The 21,795-nt window shown below is 29.7% G+C and overlaps 1 protein-coding gene across 3 annotated transcripts in view; it reads right to left on the reverse strand.

Moving 5' to 3' along the window:
• Nucleotides 1-675: 675 nt before the first annotated feature.
• LOC111037528 (potassium voltage-gated channel protein Shaw-like) overlaps nucleotides 676-21,795 on the reverse strand; it is a 65,574-nt gene continuing 44,454 nt past the window's right edge. For 2 of the 3 annotated variants that reach the window (XM_022320157.1, XM_022320158.1), the window contains exons 3-5: nucleotides 13,967-14,055; nucleotides 13,605-13,876; nucleotides 676-841 (exon numbers count right to left, since the gene is read on the reverse strand). In XM_022320157.1, coding sequence (XP_022175849.1) covers nucleotides 691-841; nucleotides 13,605-13,870 — 417 coding nt within the window. In that variant the 5' untranslated portion in view covers nucleotides 13,871-13,876; nucleotides 13,967-14,055 and the 3' untranslated portion in view covers nucleotides 676-690. Of the gene's footprint in view, nucleotides 842-13,604; nucleotides 14,056-21,795 lie in introns of all 3 variants that reach the window. The other variant, XM_022320159.1, reaches the window with a different exon arrangement.

A 21,795-nucleotide genomic window follows, 5' to 3' on the forward strand; every position in this document is an offset into this window, starting at 1 on the left:
ACATCATTGACTCAGAGTACAATAACAACAGCCGATAAACTTTTAATTTCGTTTCGTTATTTATGTTTGATTATTGTTGTTCAGACCAAACAAAATAAAATATAAATAACTAATTATTAAAGGATATACCATTGGTAAAAAAAAAAATAAAAAAATATTGACAGGATCCATGAGTTAGGTCAGGTTAGGATTGGCGATGCAGGGGTTAATGACAATCATGAGGACGCAATTAAGTTTAATTAAAAAATGTTAATAAGAATCACTGTCAAAATATTGAATGGTTTAAACTTTAAAGGAACGAAAACAGATAAAGAATCCGGAAATTGGAAAAAATTAAGCCTTAATATTAAAGCCTATAAACCCATTGGTTCTTACCCCTTTAATTTATATATATTTTAAAGTACGTCCAAATGAGATCCCCAAAGACTTTAATTTACGGTAGCATTTAACCAAACGGAAGACATAAATTTCAAAACTTCGGTGTGACGCTACAATAACACTACCTAAAATAACAACAATAAAATGGTGTCGAACGATGCCGAGCTCGAGGGATTTATAATTTAACATGTAATCAAATTTCAGCTACAGTTTACGACCGTAATTATTATTATAATAAGATATACCAACACTTGCGCTCATTAAATATAGTTACCCATCCTATATAATATAAATATACCCCAAATGGCGTGTTTACCGATGCAAATCGACTGAGTAAGAACTTACCTGGGTGTAGGTCATCCAGCAACAGGGTTCCACTTGGTTCGCATCCAGACCCCAAAACTCCAATTCTTCTTCGAACAACGGCCCGCAAACATCCGTCGGGTAATGAAGTTTACCCGTCCTGCAAGACAAAATAATGCTGTTATATGAAGTTCAAACTTCAAATGGATGCTGAGTTGCTAAATAATTTATGGAATTGTAATGGATATAATTATAGTGAAACGTTCGACAACATATGTACTTGAAATCATTTTACGGACTACGATAGTTCACAAGTACCTGCCTACATAATATGCTAAAATACCACAAAACAATAGAACCCTTAAAAATTAATTCCAGAGCAAATCTTCGGCTCGTTGAACAATAAAAGTTATAGACATATCAACACAACTGGGAATTTTAACGAGAAATAATGTAAGTACAAATAGGTAAGCATATTTACGGTTCTTAAAATATTGTAAAATTGAGTTGTATTTTTTATCACTTCCTTTCGTTGGTTTAAATTATGTTGCCACAATTTAAGAGCTATCTATCAAATTATCAATTCAAGAAATTTGTTTTTACATATTATAATTTAACAAACATAACCAGCGTAGGTAACTACTTATATTCAAAATGTCATTAGAAAAAAAAAATAATAATTTTGGAACTTCCATAAAAATTACAAGAGCAGAAACTCCAAATAATACAAAAATACAATTAGTATCGCGATTTAAAATTTATAACTGTTGACAAAATGAGACTATAGAATAATAATTGGAACGGAATTCATAAAATGTTTGAGAATGTTTTGTTAAAAAAGTGTATTTTTACCCTTCCATTTTTCATCTTCGAAATAAAAAATGCATAGCGCATATATTAAAGAAAAAAAGTACGTCAAACTTTCGGGTGAAATAACAAAGGACTAAAATAGTCTCACTGGTCTCAGTATTTTTGGAACAAAATTGTACACGCAGATGTTTTCTTTTAAATATATTGAGTAGATATAAGTAGATATAAGTGTAATATTTAGAATACGAATATAATGGAAATAACGAAAGATAATGAATAATATAAAAATTCACAATGACTTTATTGTGGACTCCCCACGTTAAACATAAGTACCAATACGTTAAAAAATAGATTATATAAATAAAAATAACATAGGTTCCTACTTAAAAACTTTAATCAATAGAATAGCAGACATTTTAACTTGAGTCATCGAAACTCCCCTCCACCCGGCACTCAATACTTCATCAATAATATTTTCCTACTTCTAGACTATATCAATTTATAAATACGATTGTTATACACTTAAATATATAGCTACGATTTATAAACATTTTGTGTTTATTTTTTAAATACAAAAAATAAAAAATAAAAAATACAAAGAAAATTAATAATTTTACACTGCAATTCGTATGACAATTCATAAACGTTGAACATTAATTTTTAAGTAAATTATAATGTTCATATTATATTTCATCTAAATAACTTTCATTTAAATTCCACCATAAATCAGTTTAAAAATTTAAACAACTAGCATGTAATAATATTGTTATACTTATTTCTAAATTAAAACTTTAGTTTCAGATTCTAATATTCTAATATTTCTTCAGTTTAGAGTATTTAACTAATTACATTTTTTGATATTGCAATACCGACTAGTGATTATATTATTATATACGTAAAAATGGCTGTCTCTGAAACTGAATAGGTAAGAATAATACTCAAGAAAAACAAACAGTTGTATTAGGTATAATGATCAAACCGCACTATTAATTATATTCGTTTAGTAGGAATTTTATTGTTGAAAAAACATCTTATCTACCAAACAATTGTTTCAATAGTTTTCTCTAGAGTATGACACGAACAATGAACACGTACAACCAAGGAATACAGAAATTAATCGTTATAATATTATATCTACACATTTCATAATTTTGTATTTCACGCCCCATATACATATATAGGCCATGATCCGTCGTACGATAGCAACATAATGCATAGAACAGTTGGGATAGGCGAGCAGCGGCGAGTGATCTATCCTTTGTTTCTATAGATTTTATCGAAACGAAACTTTGTACCTTTTACTCGATCGCATACTATTAAATTATAATTAGAGTAAAAAGTTTTTGTAGTCTTGTAGCCTTGTACGGTGTAGCATATAATATTATACAGTATAGGTACAATAGTTCCACACATAGATACTCGTAACAAGTGTGGTACACGTGCACTGTACCACCTAGTTGTCGACTATGTCAAAATCAATTGTACGGAGTTCTCGAGTATTACGTTACATGAGTACCTGCCGACGTATGCATATTAAACGATATATTATTATCGTCGACAGCGTATCGCCCACACGGTCAGCTGAAACCCCTAGGTATACGGGAAGGTATTTTTGCACGGTAACTCATATAGTCAATTTTTGTGTTTTACAAAAAAATCTGATTTAAAGGATTCATAACACTTCATTGAAAATAAAAATTAATACTTCAACCATATAGTGGTTCGCAAGTTTTTAAATCTCGAAATTCGTGTAGACATGTAAATTGATCACGCTGTATATATACCTGTACACCAGTCCACTGCCGACACCCTTTTGTCCACGTCCATTTTAATTCTTTTGACGCTCGTCACTGCGTCTGCTGCCTCGTTCTTCTCCTTCTTCTCGTCCTTCTCTACACCACAATTTTCTGCACCACCCTCCCCGGTTTAACGTCCTCTTTGTCGTCTGGGACCGTGGGTGTGGATGGTAAATTAATTTCGTACTCCCTATCCAAGTGCACACACATACACTCGCACACGCACACACACACAAGCACTCGCGCACGGGAATATAATATATTATATTGTATATCACGTGCGATGGTACTCTGACGGCACAACCGCAAAACTGCAGGTCTCAGCTGCTGGCTTTGCCTGTATGATATTATATATACGATACGCGCATATCATATAAGACGACGTTGCAGCACATTCCGATCCACTATCCACGCCACACGGCATTCCGGAAATTATTATAAATTTTACCCGGATTAGAGAGATTAAAGAGCAAGGCGGGTATACACCCACAAATATATATTATACACTATGCATATAGCCATATCGGAGAGTACTTTAATTTTATTTTATTACAATATGGGCCACTACATCTTTATATTGGTATGCATTTTCGTTTTGAAGAACATATTACCGGATTTCTCTTAAAACTACAACCATATACATTTATTCTAACAAGCACGAAACTTTAAAAAAGAATTAAATACTACTGACATTATTATTAATATAAAACGTATACCAAAACCATGTCATATTTATAACCGTGTTTATATGTTTGCCTTAGCTGTGGTTTAATGTCATAATACTATCCGTATACTATTGTTTATTACAATTTAATATATATATATATTTTTTTAAATTAAAATTATTTTTATTCTTAAAAGTATACATTGCCATAAGTATTATGAGTAAATTTGATAATTATTATTATGGTTATTGACAAGAGGTTAGCATATTTTATTGACGGGCACTTAGCAGTGCCACCCTACCAGGTACATTTTAGGGATTGTTTTTTTTTTTGTAAATTTACGAAAATAAAAACAAAATATAAAAAATCTTCTAAAACCTATTGCGTTGCTACTGGAGAAATAGGGTAAAAAAAACGTACGAGGAACCTATTGTATTAAATTTTTATCATACACCTATGCCCCAGGATATTATGTGAAACTCGAATAGCTATTATTTGTTTGTTTTATTATTTTGCATCATAGTTATACCCATTCAAAATGCCATTTATTTTATTATTATACCTGCCAGAAATACAGACCGGTGATTTATACATTTATACTTCAATAAACTAACATGATATTATATTACATTTATATTATCACACCATCATCAATTTTTTTGTTTTTTTTCCGAGTATCAGAAAGTTTCTGTGCATACCTAATATTCCATTTCGTTATTCTTGGATTTTACTGATCGAAATAAACAATAACGAAAGTGAAAAAGTTTCTGATTTAAAATCATCCACCACATCGATATTGCGCACTAAGAAGATTTATAAAGAGGGATAATATTATACTTAATATAAAATACCCATTACTCGTAGTAATCACCAACTCGTGCGTCATGATATTTCATAAAAAATAAAACTGTTCCAATAAAATGTTAGTACAGCGTATTATGTTCAGATTCTGAGAGTTAAGTTATAATATTTATCTGGCTCTGCATCAAAAAGTAAATGATCCTGCTATATTTTTGAGAACCATGGATTTTGTGATGTTGCTCTAAATACTGTGTCAACAAACAAAGTGCTGTTGATCCATTCTTATCTCAGAGTTCGTTTCTATTATCCCAAAACGCACACTTCTCAAATCACTGTTCAAATGATGGTTGGATATCAATTTTAATAGCAGAAACAGCACACTGTAAAAAACTTACACTTTACCCAATAATAATAAAAATGTTTCATTATTTATTTATTCTTTTTTTTTTAAACTTCATTCTTTCGTTTTAAAAAATAAACGACTTGTGTTATTTATTCAGAATGAAAGCTGTTTTTTAATTAGAGTTAATGGTCCATATCATATTGTAACGTGATACATAATATAGGGTGGGCCACCGTTTAAAGGTCAAGGTCAATGATATTTATGGTTTTGAGCTTTTAATTTATACAACTTACTAGAATAGTCTAATACCGCTTAATACGTGCTGTAAGTAGTATATAAACATTTATAAGTGTATACTGTATATAAAAATATTTATGAGTGTAATACATGATTTAAATATTGACAATTTATTTAACTTATACTTTAGGACATTATGTGGGAAATACAAATTATGATAACATTAGTCATTATTCAAATGTCCACTAAAAATATTTTCGTAATTCGATTGACTTTAAATAAGTGTATTTTAAATAACTGCAGGTAAGGATAAGACAACAACATAATATATAAGCATATACATCATACAATACTTAACCATGGTTTAAACACAACGAATAACCTAACACAGTAACACCACAACTTTCACAACAAAAATATCTACCTCGTGTATTTAGTACGCACAGAAGCGAGCTTCTAAAAACATAATAATCATTACTTGTGCAGTTGTGCCGTAGATTAAAAAGTCCGCTGTAAAGATAAAAACAAGAGAAGGTACCAATTATTAGTTTGTATACTATTATATAAATAGTTTATATTCTTAAACTTTTAATTTTTTGTAGTATGAATAAAACGATTCAATGTAGTATTGAGTATACGTTGTTCGTAAACAATTTAATCGATTCGCGGTTTCACGTTTTTATTTATACTACAGTACGGTGCCATATGGAAATATGAAACAATACTTATGGTTTCTCTTTGATGAAACAATAATTTTATGGAAATGTTCTCGGCTTGTCTGCATTGTTATCACTATGTATAATAATAATAACGAATCGTATTGCATATAGCTGGCATCATATTTAACAGTTGATGGACTTAAATTTACTCAGGTTAATTGATAACTAAAATAAAATAGTTAAAATTATAGTTATAAGGTTTTAAATATTTTCACAGAAACGAATAAACTTTTTTTGAGTAATTTAGAAAACTTGTATCGAACAGTTCAATTAAAAATAATATAGATAATTTTATAAAACTGTCAAGTTGAAATTTTATTAATATAACTTTGACATTGACATATTTTATATATTTTAAAATGTGCTATTACACATCCAACAAAATATTGCTATGTATGTCACACGGTACATACACCAGTGGCGTGGCGAAATGAAATATTTTATCAAGCAATTTATTTTTTGAATGACCTACCACCCCTTGACTACTTCGGTATGGTATAGTTATACTTATTATTGAAGTTATTATTCTTATTAAATATCGTATTCAGATGAAGTTAGTCTTGTAGGTACTACAATTTTCCACTAAATCCAGTACTCATCCACCCTGCACCCACCCACATCTTTAAGATTATTGGGCAACCGTCCTTCAAAATCATGGTCATCACGCCACTGATACACATGTGTTGTGTGTATGTGAATACGTTTTACGTCAGTCGTAAGAATTAAACTGGCTCATTAAGCGTTAAACCATATTCATAAAACTATTATGTGATGTTTTAAAGTTCTGAGTATCATTTCTATTCAATTATAATAATTGCCATTTACTCATATAAATAATAATAATGGTTATACGATTTAAAATAACTCCTTTTGGTGGTTTGTATAATGTTTGATTTATGTTAAATAATTCCTTGAAAAAAATAATTGGTTAATGTGTTTTCAAATATCTATCAAAAGCATAAAATCATTCTTGCTTAGTTAGTAAGTATATTGTCATTGTATAATTTTAATTTTAAGAATGCTTCTAAGCTTAATGCAACTATCATTTTTTGTATAATAATATTCTATTTATATAAATTACATTTTCTTATTTGTAAAACATATCAAAGTTTTAAAAAAAATCCTTAGTTATTCCGTTCAGCGTTCTATCTCTCTCATTCTGATACATAAATATTATATATAATAATATACATTATATATTATGTATCTGTGGGTGTGTGTGTGTTTTCGACAAAAAATCAATACTATGTTAAAAACCTCGCAAACATATTATATAAAATATATATATATTATTCAAAGTTTGTATATGTGTATATACGTATTCTTTATAATATGACCAAGTTTGTTGGGTTCGACGATAGAGTGACAACTTGTCAATTTCTATGTTTGACAGCTGCTGTTTAAAGCGTATTAAACAACTGGGGTATTTTGGTTGCCTTTCCAGAAAGGTAGGGGGTATTGGTAGCGACAATGTGATGGAATGGAGATGAATGTTCACGAGCGTTTTCAGAACTATTCCATAATTCCAACTTTAATATCGGAAGAGTTTGTGAGATGAAAACAATCATCTTCACCTGTAAATGTTCATTTTTTCCAAATTTTAATGGCCAAGAAGCAGCAGTGGGGGGTTCGATGACGACTGAAATATTAAGACCGTTTTTGATGACTAGATGAGTTAAAAGGATTTGTGATATTATTTTATTAAACTAGGGTCGTTGGTACCAATATATATATAAACTTAAAAATATGCATTATATATAATAAAGGAACTACCCTACAAAACAGTTCATATAAAAGAATATCTCGCTTCATAAAAATCATAATATGGTATGTAATAAAGTCACATACTATGGCGGTGATATATTATATTATATCATCGCCATCCTACCATGTGACAGTTTTCACAAAGATCAATAATATATAAAGCAATAACGATATTAAGTTGAAACATAACGGAACATCATGTATATGCATATTTAAATTGTGACGACATCAATAAAAGACTAAACCAAGGATACAGAAGGATGAAAATCCTATAGGTACTACACAGCGTACACCCTATTAAGCTACACTTCAACCGTGCAGATGAAATGCTGTCTACTGCTATATTTAAGGCAATAGTAGGACCGATATTATCTTACGCATGCCCAGTATATTATCGGCTGCCGCTTTTCCAATGAAAAAAATATTGCAAGTTCTCCAAAAAAAATTCTACGAATAGCACTCAAAGCCTTTTAGTTCACGTGAAACATCAATAGTTCAATGCCACGGGATTTCCCTATCAACATCGATAATTAACTAATACTAAAAACTTCATCATTTTCATAAATAAAACTAAAGTAGCTCTCCATTACAATATGATCAGTGATTAAAAACATCTAAAACCTGTGGAAAAACCACGCCCACCATGAGACGTTTTCCTAGAAGATAAACCAGACAACTAAAAAAAGAATATATTTATTGTTTATTCATGATTATTTGTACTTATTGTATGTAAGAATAGAACTTTGTAAAAATATTTGGTTTGTAAACACAATTAATTAATTCAATAAAAAAAAAAAAATATTGAGTTGAATAAAATGAAATAAAGTTGTATTTAGTTTCTTTTAACTCCAGAATTAACCCACCTTTTGCAACCTCATTCTAAAAACAACTACTTCACAAATAGTCCAGTGTATCGCCTATCAACAATTTGTAATAAAATTAGTAATTTTGACGACTTTTTTTTTCGATTCCTGTTCTAAGCTAAAAAGTTGTTTTTATAATTTGAATATTGATGTTTAATTTGTTCTCAGTTCTTTCAGTTATTATTTTCTTGTGTTAATTTAACGATAATTTTAGTGTTTGAGTACTGTACTCTTACCATGTGGGGTGTTACATATATTTATTTTATTATTTTTTAAATTTAATACATAGGTATCTATTATTGTTACTATATTGGTATTATTACTATAATAATATTTAAAAACAATATGAAAGTTGATTTTTCACTTCAAACACGATTGAAATTAAGTCGATTATATCTCAATTTCAATTATTATCTATTCACTGTTAGTAATTGTTGAACTGTGATATTTAACGATAATGGCAGTAAAAAAAATTATATAATTTTAATAACATCCATTGGTTGTAATCACTAATCAGTTCTTCTAACAATGACAAGATGAACTGAGTTATTCATTTCGGTGGTATACATTGATCAATAAAAAAAAATAGTAAACTTTTTTTTGATTTTTTATAGATTAGACGGACGTTTGGACAACATTCAATGTACGAGATGATTTTGTTTACTTAAGAATTTATTTTTAACTAGAAATAAAATATGTACTTAAACGATCAACGAAAGCATTTCTTGTTTAGGTGTATACATTCAAATAACATTAAAAGTCTTACAGTAACGTATCGTGACACAGGTACAAATGTTTATCTAATCCCGATGTTGTAGGGCTGTTCACTGAATATTTTTCCTAGGGCAAAATTATTCGCTGAAACAGTTGTTAAATTTATTTAACGACCATTTACGAGTTCACAAGTTAAGTCTAGGTTCTTCAAAAAGCGAGAAGACCGTGGATCAATATTGCGTACGGCATAGACTGCAGCAGTCGTCAGTTCCCAACGAGGAGAAAAATTATTACCTACATCGCGCGTCGGTTCAGAAACGACAGTAATATCTCGCCGATTTATCGTCAGTTTTCGCGCCGGTGTTGGTTTTTATCGGTCACGCGAAAATCTGTGTTATATCTTCCACCAGTTTGGTAAGCGAAAATAATAATAATAATAATAATACATCGAAATGATAACCACGGCACCCACCTAATCTAACCATAATGTCAATAATAACATACCTACCTACATATCTACTATAGTATACGGAAATGAAATAAAAACGAAAATACCAAAACCTCCATTTTTACGCGTAGGCATATAAATATGCCTCTTTTTTCGCACTTACGATATGTCGATATTTCACGATATTATTCTTTACTGCTGTTCTCCCGGGAGTTTTTACTTCTGATACAGCGAAGAGGGTTTCGGTCATTATAATATTTTTTACGTATAGATAGTATGATTATTTTATCGTTAAACGAGCAATATCATGGAAGATACAAGAAATTTAATTTTTTTATCAACCCATAAGATCAAAGTCAGTATATACTGGATTTAACATGGTTTAAAAATATAGGTACTTAAAATTAATGCACATCACTATTAAATGTCTTTATTTTTAACACACACAGTTTTTAATTATACTACTATTAAACATTTATTAACCATCAAGTATGTACCAATACACCCCAAAAACAGAAAACATATGTCCTTCAGATATTAAAAAAACTCCAATTAAAATATGCCTTAAATACTTTAGTTATTAAAGTAGGGTTTATAATATATAACCAATCGAACACAAGTTTTAATAGTACATACAATTTTAAATAGGTAGTACATTGTAAAAATGTTTTGAAACAATCAACCCTTATTTTTCGATATTCCTACAATTTTAGGGCGAGGGTAAAACTCATATCCACGATTTGCGCGCGCTGCCGGTACTTTATTGCTATCATTATTATTGTTTTACACGAGCTACAGTAGTGCTGTAACAAGATAAAAACGAAAAATAACGACGCTACATCACGCTACCGCCGGACGGACAATATAGGCGGAGCTACAACACGAGGCTGAATGAAGTTAAACACAACATTATTTTATGGTATGATTATTATATGATAAACTTATTGAAAATATTAAGGGAGAATGATACGATAATGAAGTTAAAAGCTTGACATTATTCGTGTTGTGGCTCGTGGGCGGGTCCGTTTGTTTGTGTAGGTGCGAATAATCAATTAAACCTGTCTCGTTAGTTTTCTACTCAAAAAATCTAATGGTTTTTTTTTTTTATTAACCCTGAAAAGTCATTTTAATATTAATTTTATTATTATTATTATTATTATTATGGCTGCAGCGAGAAAATTTAAACGAAACCAAGTTATAACACCAATGATTGACATAAAGTAGGCATTTAGTGAGTTGTGAGAGTTTTATGGAAGATGGATGAGTATAAAGGAATATTCCGACAGCTCACTGTCTAAAAAAAAAAATAAGAAATAAAATAAGAAAACAAACTTTTGAAAACGCAACTACATAATATATAAGACAAACTACTATGTGAGCAATATATAAATGATATATATAGCCGGTCTAAAATGAAAATCCATTTCCATGTTTATTTGTAGAAAAATATGTCCGATTAACAATTGAAAATATTTCATTCATACATTATAAAAGGTATACCATAATAATTTTGTAACTTTCCCTTATTTATGATCATTTTTTGTTTTTTAATTCAGAAACTGAATTTTACTCTATAATACATACCTACGCATTGTTTTTTTCGATAAAATTTTAATTTAAAAAAAGAATCGTGACATTTATTTTTACATTTCGTAAAATATAGGGTACACGAGATTTGCTTACTTTGATCAAAGACTACAAGTGACTATAACATAGCTATTGTTTCCGACCAAAAAACCTTTACCTATACACTAGTGGGTAATCGCAACAATATAATATTATTGCGGTGGCTAATTTCATTTAACCAACAAATCGCACGAATCGATATTCGGATGTTAATGTTAACATGTGGTAAGACACACATACAATAAAGCTTGAATATTATATTATATGTAATTTAAATGTATTTCTATTGTGAATTTCTATATCTACTATATTTTACATTATTCAAGGATATTATTGTTTTTTTTTGTCATTTTTTTAAATCCGATCAGGAGTTAATGCTGCGAACGGAATCATAGTGCTTTGGCTTAAGCTGATTACATATAATAATAATGTACACTCAGACCACAATAGTATATTTTTTAAATGTAAATTCTATGAATCTAATATTCATGTTTATTGAAATCTGCAATAAAGTAATATAATCTTCGAGTAGCTATAAATATTATTGATCCACAGCTTAAAATATAGACCGTGAATATTTCGTTACTCGTATATATTATATTACATGGTAGTGTATATAAGAATCTTTACACGATTTTATCATATAACGAATTGTATAGCATATGATATACGAAACATCAAATTAGATAAAAGGTTAATTTGTCTAAAACATTTAAACATAAATACATAGTTAATTGTCTTATAAAATTAATAAATTAACTAGTAAATTAAAAAATGATACGTTATTAAATAAAAATATTGTTTATACATACATATATATATATATATATATATATATGTTTAACGACAGTTATAATCAAAAATAAGTTGTTTTTATATTTTTTCACGCTGTATACACCATCATGTGTACAACGATTTAAAATACAATCAAACCAATACATATTTCTTCGTTTAACAATTTTTCAGAAACATGAGTCTATTCACAACAGTTCTGATAGTATAGTATGAATGTTTAAAAAAAAAATGGTTAATTTTTAATTATTATGAATACATTTGGAATATTGCACAATCAATAATATTATGTGAAGAACAAGAGTGATTATGAAAAGAAAAAATTAATTGATTTTTTAAAAATAAATTGAGCAAAGTAATTACTGTTTTAAGTATTAACTTTAAGCGTATAGAGTCAAATATATTACTGGTGAACTATTTACTGATAATTTTAAGTTCAATACTTTGATTTAACTTTAAAAAACATATGTTATTTATTTCCATAAACTCACACACCCTTGACACTGAACAATATTATGCATGATTCCATATTACGATAGTATCGCACCTCTAGAATAAGACTCCATCGAATATTCATTAATTTTGAGTTATGATTACATTAGAATAGCGAAAAAATAGATTTATCAAATGCAAGAAAGTCACATTCAGTATGATTTTTTCATCTAGCCACAAAAAAGATGTGTCAGTATTGAATGATTTAATTTTCAAAGAAAGAGAGCTATATTTACTGTGTGGCAGTATACTTATTTTAATTTACCTAATAATTAATCACCAAAATCAAAATTCAAGACTGCCTTCTTTCAATTTGTGGCGTTCATGAACTAATTAAAAACTAATTATTGTGTGATATGTTGAATGAAATGTACGATTTGTGATATTTCAGCTATAATATGAAATTCCATACCCTATATTTTAGAATATGGACGTGATAAAATTAATTTTTGATGCAATACAGCATGCATTTACTTGGAAGTTGTTAAAGGTTACAATTCTAACTTTTTGGGTTCAGGAGAGTATTTCGTAATATTTAAAAAAGTAATATTGTAAAGTGTGTTTGCGAGTATTTGATTTTTTAGATTCGAAAGCATAGGTAAAAAAAACTCTTTAAGATATCTTAATTCAAACTTCAAATCACTTTTTTATCAAAACTATAAATTTTGAGTTGTGACAGTATATTGTGCTAGAGGTGCGAGCTGAAGTACCTATACTGAGTAGTAAATATTTCATTAAAATATCATTAATGATACAATACAATACAAATCATGAACGTTTTGCACTTTTATATCATGATTGAATTATAGTCGAATGTCATTATTTTTACAGTAATACAGTATAAATCACCCACCTGTAATAGTTGAGGACCTGAGCAAACACGCCGGGATGTCTGTCGAAGAAGTATTCGTTCAGCACCGGATCGTAGTTGGCCAACGCCTCGGTCAGCCGGCTCAATCTCGTGGCGGGTATTTTCTTCAGGGTGGCCTTGTAGGTCTCGTGCCTGATGCCGCCGACGTTCAGCACCACCCGGTTCTCGGCGTCTATGTTCAGTATGTTCATCATAGTGCCCGTGCAGTTGGCGCCTCCCGTCGACTGCGGCTGGTGACCACCTACCATGTTAACCTGAACAGAACGAAACCACTGCAGCCACCGTTTATCGTCACCATCGGCCGAGCTCCGATTACCGCGGTTGTACCACTACGCCCGACAAACCTTAACATGGCGTCCTCATGTCTGCAGTTGAACCCAGATGCACCTCGACCGTGGATCGTATCACCCACACGCCAATCTCCCACCCCATTCTGCAACACAAGACGAAATTGGGTTAGTTAACACAATACGCATAATATAAAACAAATAGAGATCGGTATACAGAATAATTATCGTTTAGAAAAAACCATACTATATATTGTCTATATCCGATATCGATGTTAAAAAACCGTCTTATCGATATGTTCAATGTGTTATTCGCCTCCCGTGATCGTTTTTATTATTTCCTGTGACAATGGAAATCCATACAAACATCGTGTCGACGTTCGCCATCACAATTACACTTATTATTACATTACCTACATTAACTATAATCATTATTAATTTAGTTTCATTTGTATATTATGTTTAAGTATTTATATATAGTTTTGCGTCCAACGATATATTTTTATAGGTCTTCTTAACAAAAAAAAAAATGTATTTTTGAGAATGCGAAAAAAGACCTATAAGAAATATCCCCGAAGTGATTTCATCCCTCGACTGTCTTGAACGACTATTCTCGAGCACAGTTTGGTGATAAAAAGAAACGACTATGTGCCGAGGCACGCTGCGTATGTGATTATTCGAATGGTTACTGATGACATAAAATACAAAGGATGAAGGTTTCAATAACCATCCTGCACACCAGTGACTATGCAGCCACTGCAATTATTGTATACGTCAATATTGAATGAATCGATTTTGCACGGTATATTGTTCGAGAAAATCGGGATTATTTTCTTCTATTAAATTCCTATTCGATATATCACATTTTCGTTTCAGATTATTACTGAAAGTCATCGTTGAAAGGATTAAATGGGCTCGTTATTACGGTGCTTTTGAAAGAGTTGATTAAATACTATGGCTCCTGAACCCTTTATTCCGTTTAGCACGGGTTAGATGTTTAATGAAAAAGAAGAGATCGGCTTATTACCAACGGAGCGAATGAGACGTGTGCACAATATCCAAACGCGTATACAACATTGCCAGATGAGAGGCCACTGCAACACGCGATGGACGTTGCTGCATCGTTTAAAGACTTCCATTTCGCTTGTCAACTATACTCGGTGTATACTACATCGTTCTCCTGATTATTATTATAATAAGGTGCAGGTTTCCGTTCTGTGTTCGAAAAATCTTCATTCTAATTATAATGGCCGTCATTGATGAAAACGTTTCGTTTCGCTTGTGCAAACAACATTTCCAGCGACAAAAGAGGTTTTTAATAGTAGTTTATTTTTTTTTTTTTTTTGTTGCAGCCACATCATCAACCATCATCGTATCCATTGGCCGAGACCCAGTCAGTCATTTTTTTTTTAAAACAAATAAACTCAGACCCTCGAGTGTGACGGAGCAAATAACGGGGAGGGGGGAGAGGAAGGTATATCTTTACCACGCTCGATAACGACTCTCACCTCTCACACATACACATACTCGCATGACTTCACGCGTACGTGATATTTTTAACGATAAAGGGGAAAACATTCAAAATGTTGTCTATCATCCACACCGCTATGATGGTAGACAATTTCATAATTTTCAGTACTACATATTACAGTGATCTCGTCAACATCGCCTTGCATGTGGTTACAATACCTCATTTGGGGAAAATTAACCGCTCAAGAATTTTTTGTGAGTAGGTAGGAGATATTCTAGAGAAATGTATAATATTATACTGTATTACAGTATATTTTTCAGATACTTTGTAAGACTTGGTAATTTGTAACTACTCTACAAAATTCAAGTTATTAGTTATTTGGCAATTATTGAAATGCATACTTGCAGTTTGAGCTCACTGATTTAATTTTAATCGAATCACAAAGTCGCCAATAGTTTTTAATTTTAATAACCGATTAGATAAATGTTAAAATATATCAAATCCTATTTAATGAATTAGAAAAGGGGAGAAGAAAATAATTTATTAAACAGAGCGTAACCTGGTAAAGGTTACTCAGTAAGTCACTGTAATGCATGTGTTAAATTTGAATTCAATGATGAATCATTGCAATTCGAAAAACAATTCTGAACGAAGACAGTATTATGAGCTTATATTACTAAGAATATTTTACCTATGATATAATTATGGTAATTATATTATTACCTACTACTATAGTAATACGGTAAATTGAGTTAAATTTTTTTTTAAAACATTACATTTATTATACTATTAATATTTGATAATTATTATGTTATACTATAGTATATTTTAAAAATATTATAGATTATTATTATTGTTATTGACTTTTGAGTCAATACCTACTCGCCGTAGAATGTTGTAGGTATAAGTCAGCAGTATTAATATAATATGCAATAGAATACAATTCAACGAAGCCCATTAGGGAATGAGGCAATGCCCTATCCTTTGCTCTATTATAAAATAATTAAGTATGTAAAACAAAATTATTAATTACGGATTAATATGTTTTGTATTGTAGTTTAATTTTGTCCCCTCACCTGAAAATTAACCTATGGGCTCCCATGATACAATAGATTTAAATGTTTTAAAAATTACATTGTGTGTATATTAAAATATAACAATATACGCACAATTTACAAGTCCTCGTGAATAATATTTTTGCATAAGAAATTAAAATAAAATAATTAAGACAATTTTTCTTTGTTTAAATATCTCACTGTCGAAATTTGAATTTAAAATGTCTAAAAGATTTTTTATTTTAGATTTTTTATTTCAAAATAAGCTATTTATTAGAAACTTTGTATTACATTTTCAAGTCTTAGGTATAATAATATATTTTTATTTATATTTTATACATTTTTAACTACGAAGTAATTTCCAAATGCTTTTAATATTGGTAAATTTTAGCAAATTTATACCTTCAAATGCGCCTAAAAATCACCTAAAATATTTTATAGTTATTTATAGAAAAAAAAAGTAAAAATGTCAATACACAACTCAACAAATCAAAATCGTTTGAAATTGATATAATACTAGTGTAGAAAATAATAACTCAAATTTCTCATGAAATTTTATTCGCGAATTTGTTATTTCATCTAAATTTAAACTTCTGACGCTCATAAAAAATATTTGTGGAATTTTAATCAACTTTTTATTTAAACTTAGTAAAAGCCACATGTAAAGAACTTTGTGTTAAGCTATAAAATCTTAGGTGCGCATATTAAAAATGTTTCACATTTTTGGAAATTTCTGAGGCTTATGAGAAATACCTCATGGAACTAATTTTACACGTTTAAAAATAATATTGTGACTATGTATTTTCAATATAATTTAATTTGTACAATATCCACTTATGAGGAACCTACCTAATATAAAATGTTCATGGTTTTTAATTAAGAACATTTTTATAGCGACATGTACATAATAATTATATAGACAATTTTTAAATAAGCGTTTGGTAAAAAAATTCAAATATATATGACTTTTTACTTTTTTTTACTCCAACGAAAAACAACAAAATCGATTTCATCAAAGCTGTTTTTTCTTAATTTTTTTTTTTAGATTTCCCAATTATTTTGAAAAATGGTGAACATTTTCAATTTTATCCTCTTAAAAACACCAACTAGATACACCTTATTTTATCTTAAATTACCCTCAAATATAGATGAGATCAAAGCATTTTATCGACTGTATTATTGAGTATATAGACACAAAAACATTTTTAAAAAACCAAACACGCATTTGTATAATCAATAGACTCTTCAGAATCTAAAATATAAAACGATACCTAATTAAAAATTATTTGATTGGTAATCAAAAAGAGCTGATCACAGACATTAAGCTTTGAGTCCGTATATATTTTTTAATTGTCTAGTTAAAGCCTAAAGGTAAGTTTTATATATAACAAAGACATAAAATATTGTTATTATGGATTTGAGGACTATAAAAAATCATTTTTTACAAGTCAAAAGTGTATGTTTTAAATTCGTTAATCGAATCATACAATTATCGAGTATGTATTCAGAGACAAATTATTATAATTATAATTATTTTCATTCCAAATAAGGATGCGTATGAAAATAAATAAATTTAACTCAGTTGATGCTAGGTAATAATAAATAACAAGCAAAAAAAAAAACCGGGAAGTTGATCTACTGTATAGTAGGGGGAAAGTGTACCTCATTGTAGTCATTGAGTATGTCATTGTGAAGGATAATATATTAAATTTTAATTCAATGATTAATTATTTTCTTCGATGGGTAAACGACTTTGGATGATTCCACTTGATATATAATAATTGTTATTAGTAATTTTAGTTTTCAACAAGCACTACGGTAGGTTGAACTAATTTTTTCCAAGAACTAATCGTACAAATATTATATTCTTAGTAATTATTTAATATTAATAATATCTCGTAGAATATTACTAAGTAGCTGTTATCCATACCTGGCATACCATTTGAAATTTGAATAGGTTCTTGTCTCTTGGTACTTATCAGTATGAATAATTGAAAATGTAATTGTGTACACATAGTTTAAAATGGTATACGTAGTAAAGAAAAGTTTTAAGAACCTATGAATAATATTTTTTGGATTTCAAAAAATAACCTAAAATCATTACCTATTCTTATTTTTTATACACTGGTTTGATTTTTTCGATTTTTCTTCATAGTTCTGGAAAATTTTAAAATTAAACCTCCTCAAAGTATTAATTCCAACTAGTTATAATTTTCCTATATAAACCATCCTAAAAGTTTAAGATTGAACTATTTTTTTTACCATAAAAAGTTTACAGACACAAATAAGAGAACGCACACACATCATCATAAAACCAATACATCCAATGCTCAGAGTCTAAAATTAATGAAAAATATGTTTTTTTGTTCATAAACAATTAGATTACAGACTACCCTACAAAAATGAATTTAGAACTAAATCCATTAATTACAGAAAATTCAACCTCTGACAAAAAATTTAAAAAAAAAACATTGTTTTCAATCCGAACAAAAAAATACAGTAAGTAAGTTTCAGTTCATTACACCATTATGTACTATAAGTCTATAAGGCCATAACTACTCCAACCAAGTTAAAAAGTCGAAAAAATATTCAAAGTTTTGGTCGGACCGCACAACACCTACGTAACAATAATATGAGTTATTTGGTTGGCCATCCAGTTTTTGTCAGTTATGTAAAAACCTTTGTGTATTATATCTTTTGAATCTTTTGGTAGGTTACTAGAAGTGGTTGGGTTGTGTGTGAAATATGCACCTCCTACCTGCGGGACTACCTGTACTTTGAAAAATGTATGTGCAACAAAACCCTGAATTAAAATTGTAAACATTTTAAAATGCATATTATTTAATAATAAATAGGTATCTGGTCGATAGTTTAAAATTGTTAGATAGCATCACAAATAAATCCAAAGATTTTTACAATCCGTAGGTATTGCAATAGTTCTTATCAGTTCGAAGTATTAATGGTGTTTGATTTGGGGAAAAAAATTGTCAATGTTCTCTAATGGTATATACAGTAATTATGTATTCCACACATTATTAAAATATTAATTATGAAAAATTGCTTTGGTTAAATAAAATAAAATTATATAGTTAACTAATTTATTTTATATTAACAACAATAAATATTTTGAATGGAACAACAAAAAATTAAATTACGAAACGTTTATATTATACCTATAAAAAATACGTATTTATGTATAGTCGCACTATAAACACTGTCGTATAAATTTTAATAAATCATTTATTTCGTCCGATGTAATGAAGGTAATACATTTTGACAGCCCATCAGGATCAAATCGTTTGCCTCGTTAATATTGAACTATTGTAATTTGCAAAATGTTTATTCGAAATAATCCGAGAAGGGAATTATACCTATCTATATAAACGAAGCTTTAGAACGACTATTGAAGTTTTGGACGTTTGGATAGTACCCTAACGACCTAACCCCTAACGACGCCGTCACGAAGTATAAAGGTGCTGCATTTATATAAACAGGGTAAACAATAAACATTTACACATACATAATTGAGAGAAAGATAGTCAAAGCCCGGAGGATAATACCTATAATAGGTATACTATTGTAGCATGGAGAGCTTGAACTTCTATAATATAAATTGACTGATTCTTTTATCGCAAAACCTAGCAATATATATATATTTGGAAATTCGAGTGTTTTATTTATTCATACAGTTTATACATAATCTGTTCTTAAAGAGGAACTTAATTTTTTTTATTCTGATTCGACAAGCTACAACGATAATAATGAAAACAGTGTACAATATGTATTGCTCGATTAACAAAAAATATTAAATTTTTCCACAAATATATTGCCGGGTTCGTGATGAAAATAGTCGTACCATGTACTAGTATTATATACATAGCAGTTGTTTCCATGGAGTAATTCATGTTTAGTTCGTATAGTTGTGTAACGAAAATTAAATTATTTACAGGCGGCAGTGTCCGTACCTACACTGCAGAGTTAAAGTCGGCCTCTGCGTGCACTATCCTCGTATATAAAATAATACGAAACAATATATGTAGGTACGCACAAGCGCATAAGCACTGAACTATAGACCCCTTCTTGGCTCTTGCTACTATTTTCATGTTATTACAAGAACACAATTTACTGCTAAGCTAGGGTACAGCGTATAATATTACAATAGTATTTGTCAGTAAATCTACGCTACACCTTATACTACCTACAATCTCTGCATAGGTACCTCGAAAACGTCTGTACGGGTTTAAATAATACACTTACAAGCATTGTAAATATTATTATTAAAATAAGATTTCCGTAAAATATATAAACATTAAATTGTGTGAACATATCAACTACAAACGTCTGCAAATGAGCATAAACCAACAAGTATCAAACCACCGAAATTCAATCGAAAGGGTTGGGGTGAGGTTGAGGGGGGAAATAGTGCATATTTAAAACTTCGGTAGTGGTGTCCTATCTACTACAGTACTACACAATAAATGCTCATGTCGTATACTATCTGCAAATACTATTTATCGTAGTACACCATTCATGTGTGTTTGACATTTGTATATGAGTTAAAAAATGAGTTCAATTGGTGATTTGTAGAGACCTAGTGTTTATAGTGATGAAACTTATACTACCCTAAACAAGAAGTGTGTGAAAAAATTAATAATGTTAACAATGAAGTTGTTGATGCTATTCTCTAGGAATGTTACAAAAATAGTGGCAAACGAAATTCCGATGGGCAACTTATAAAATCAAAACATGTAGGTACTTGGGTCGTCAAACACCCAACTGTGTCAAACTTATCGGTATTTTCGTAAAAAAAATCAGTTTTTCACTTATATCGAATTAATGGAAAATTTGATAAGTGAATTAAGCGTATATCAAATATAGTAGAACTCGTCTGGTACTGGGCAAATGGCATGGCTAAGATTATGAAATGCACAGGTGGAAGTTAACATTCATACAAACGACTATGGTTGGTGTAGGGACAGAAGTGCAAATATGAAATAGGTGAATCTTTATTTGAAGCAAGCGGAAGTACAATGGCGGCCGTCAGGGAGTTTGTAAACCTAGAGAAGAAATTATTGAATCAGAATCTAGAAATTATATTGAAATCAAATTAATTAAACAAATCAAAATTACGTTTTACGAGTACAACCATCGCGAGTATTTATAAAAATGAATTGTGTTGTAGACTTGATAATATCGTAGAACACAGATTGTTTATCGTTCAGAAAAAGAGACAGAACCACTTTGTTACCAATTATTCAAAGAGAAATTGAGCACAATCAAATCACGTGTAGACATGATTTATGCGTAGATAGAATACGAAATTATGTATTAAAATTTGTAGATAACATATATTGTGTAGA

Source organism: Myzus persicae, unplaced genomic scaffold (genome assembly GCF_001856785.1).
Source record: "Myzus persicae strain clone G006 unplaced genomic scaffold, MPER_G0061.0, whole genome shotgun sequence".
In the NCBI taxonomy this organism is placed as follows: Eukaryota; Metazoa; Arthropoda; class Insecta; order Hemiptera; family Aphididae; genus Myzus; species Myzus persicae.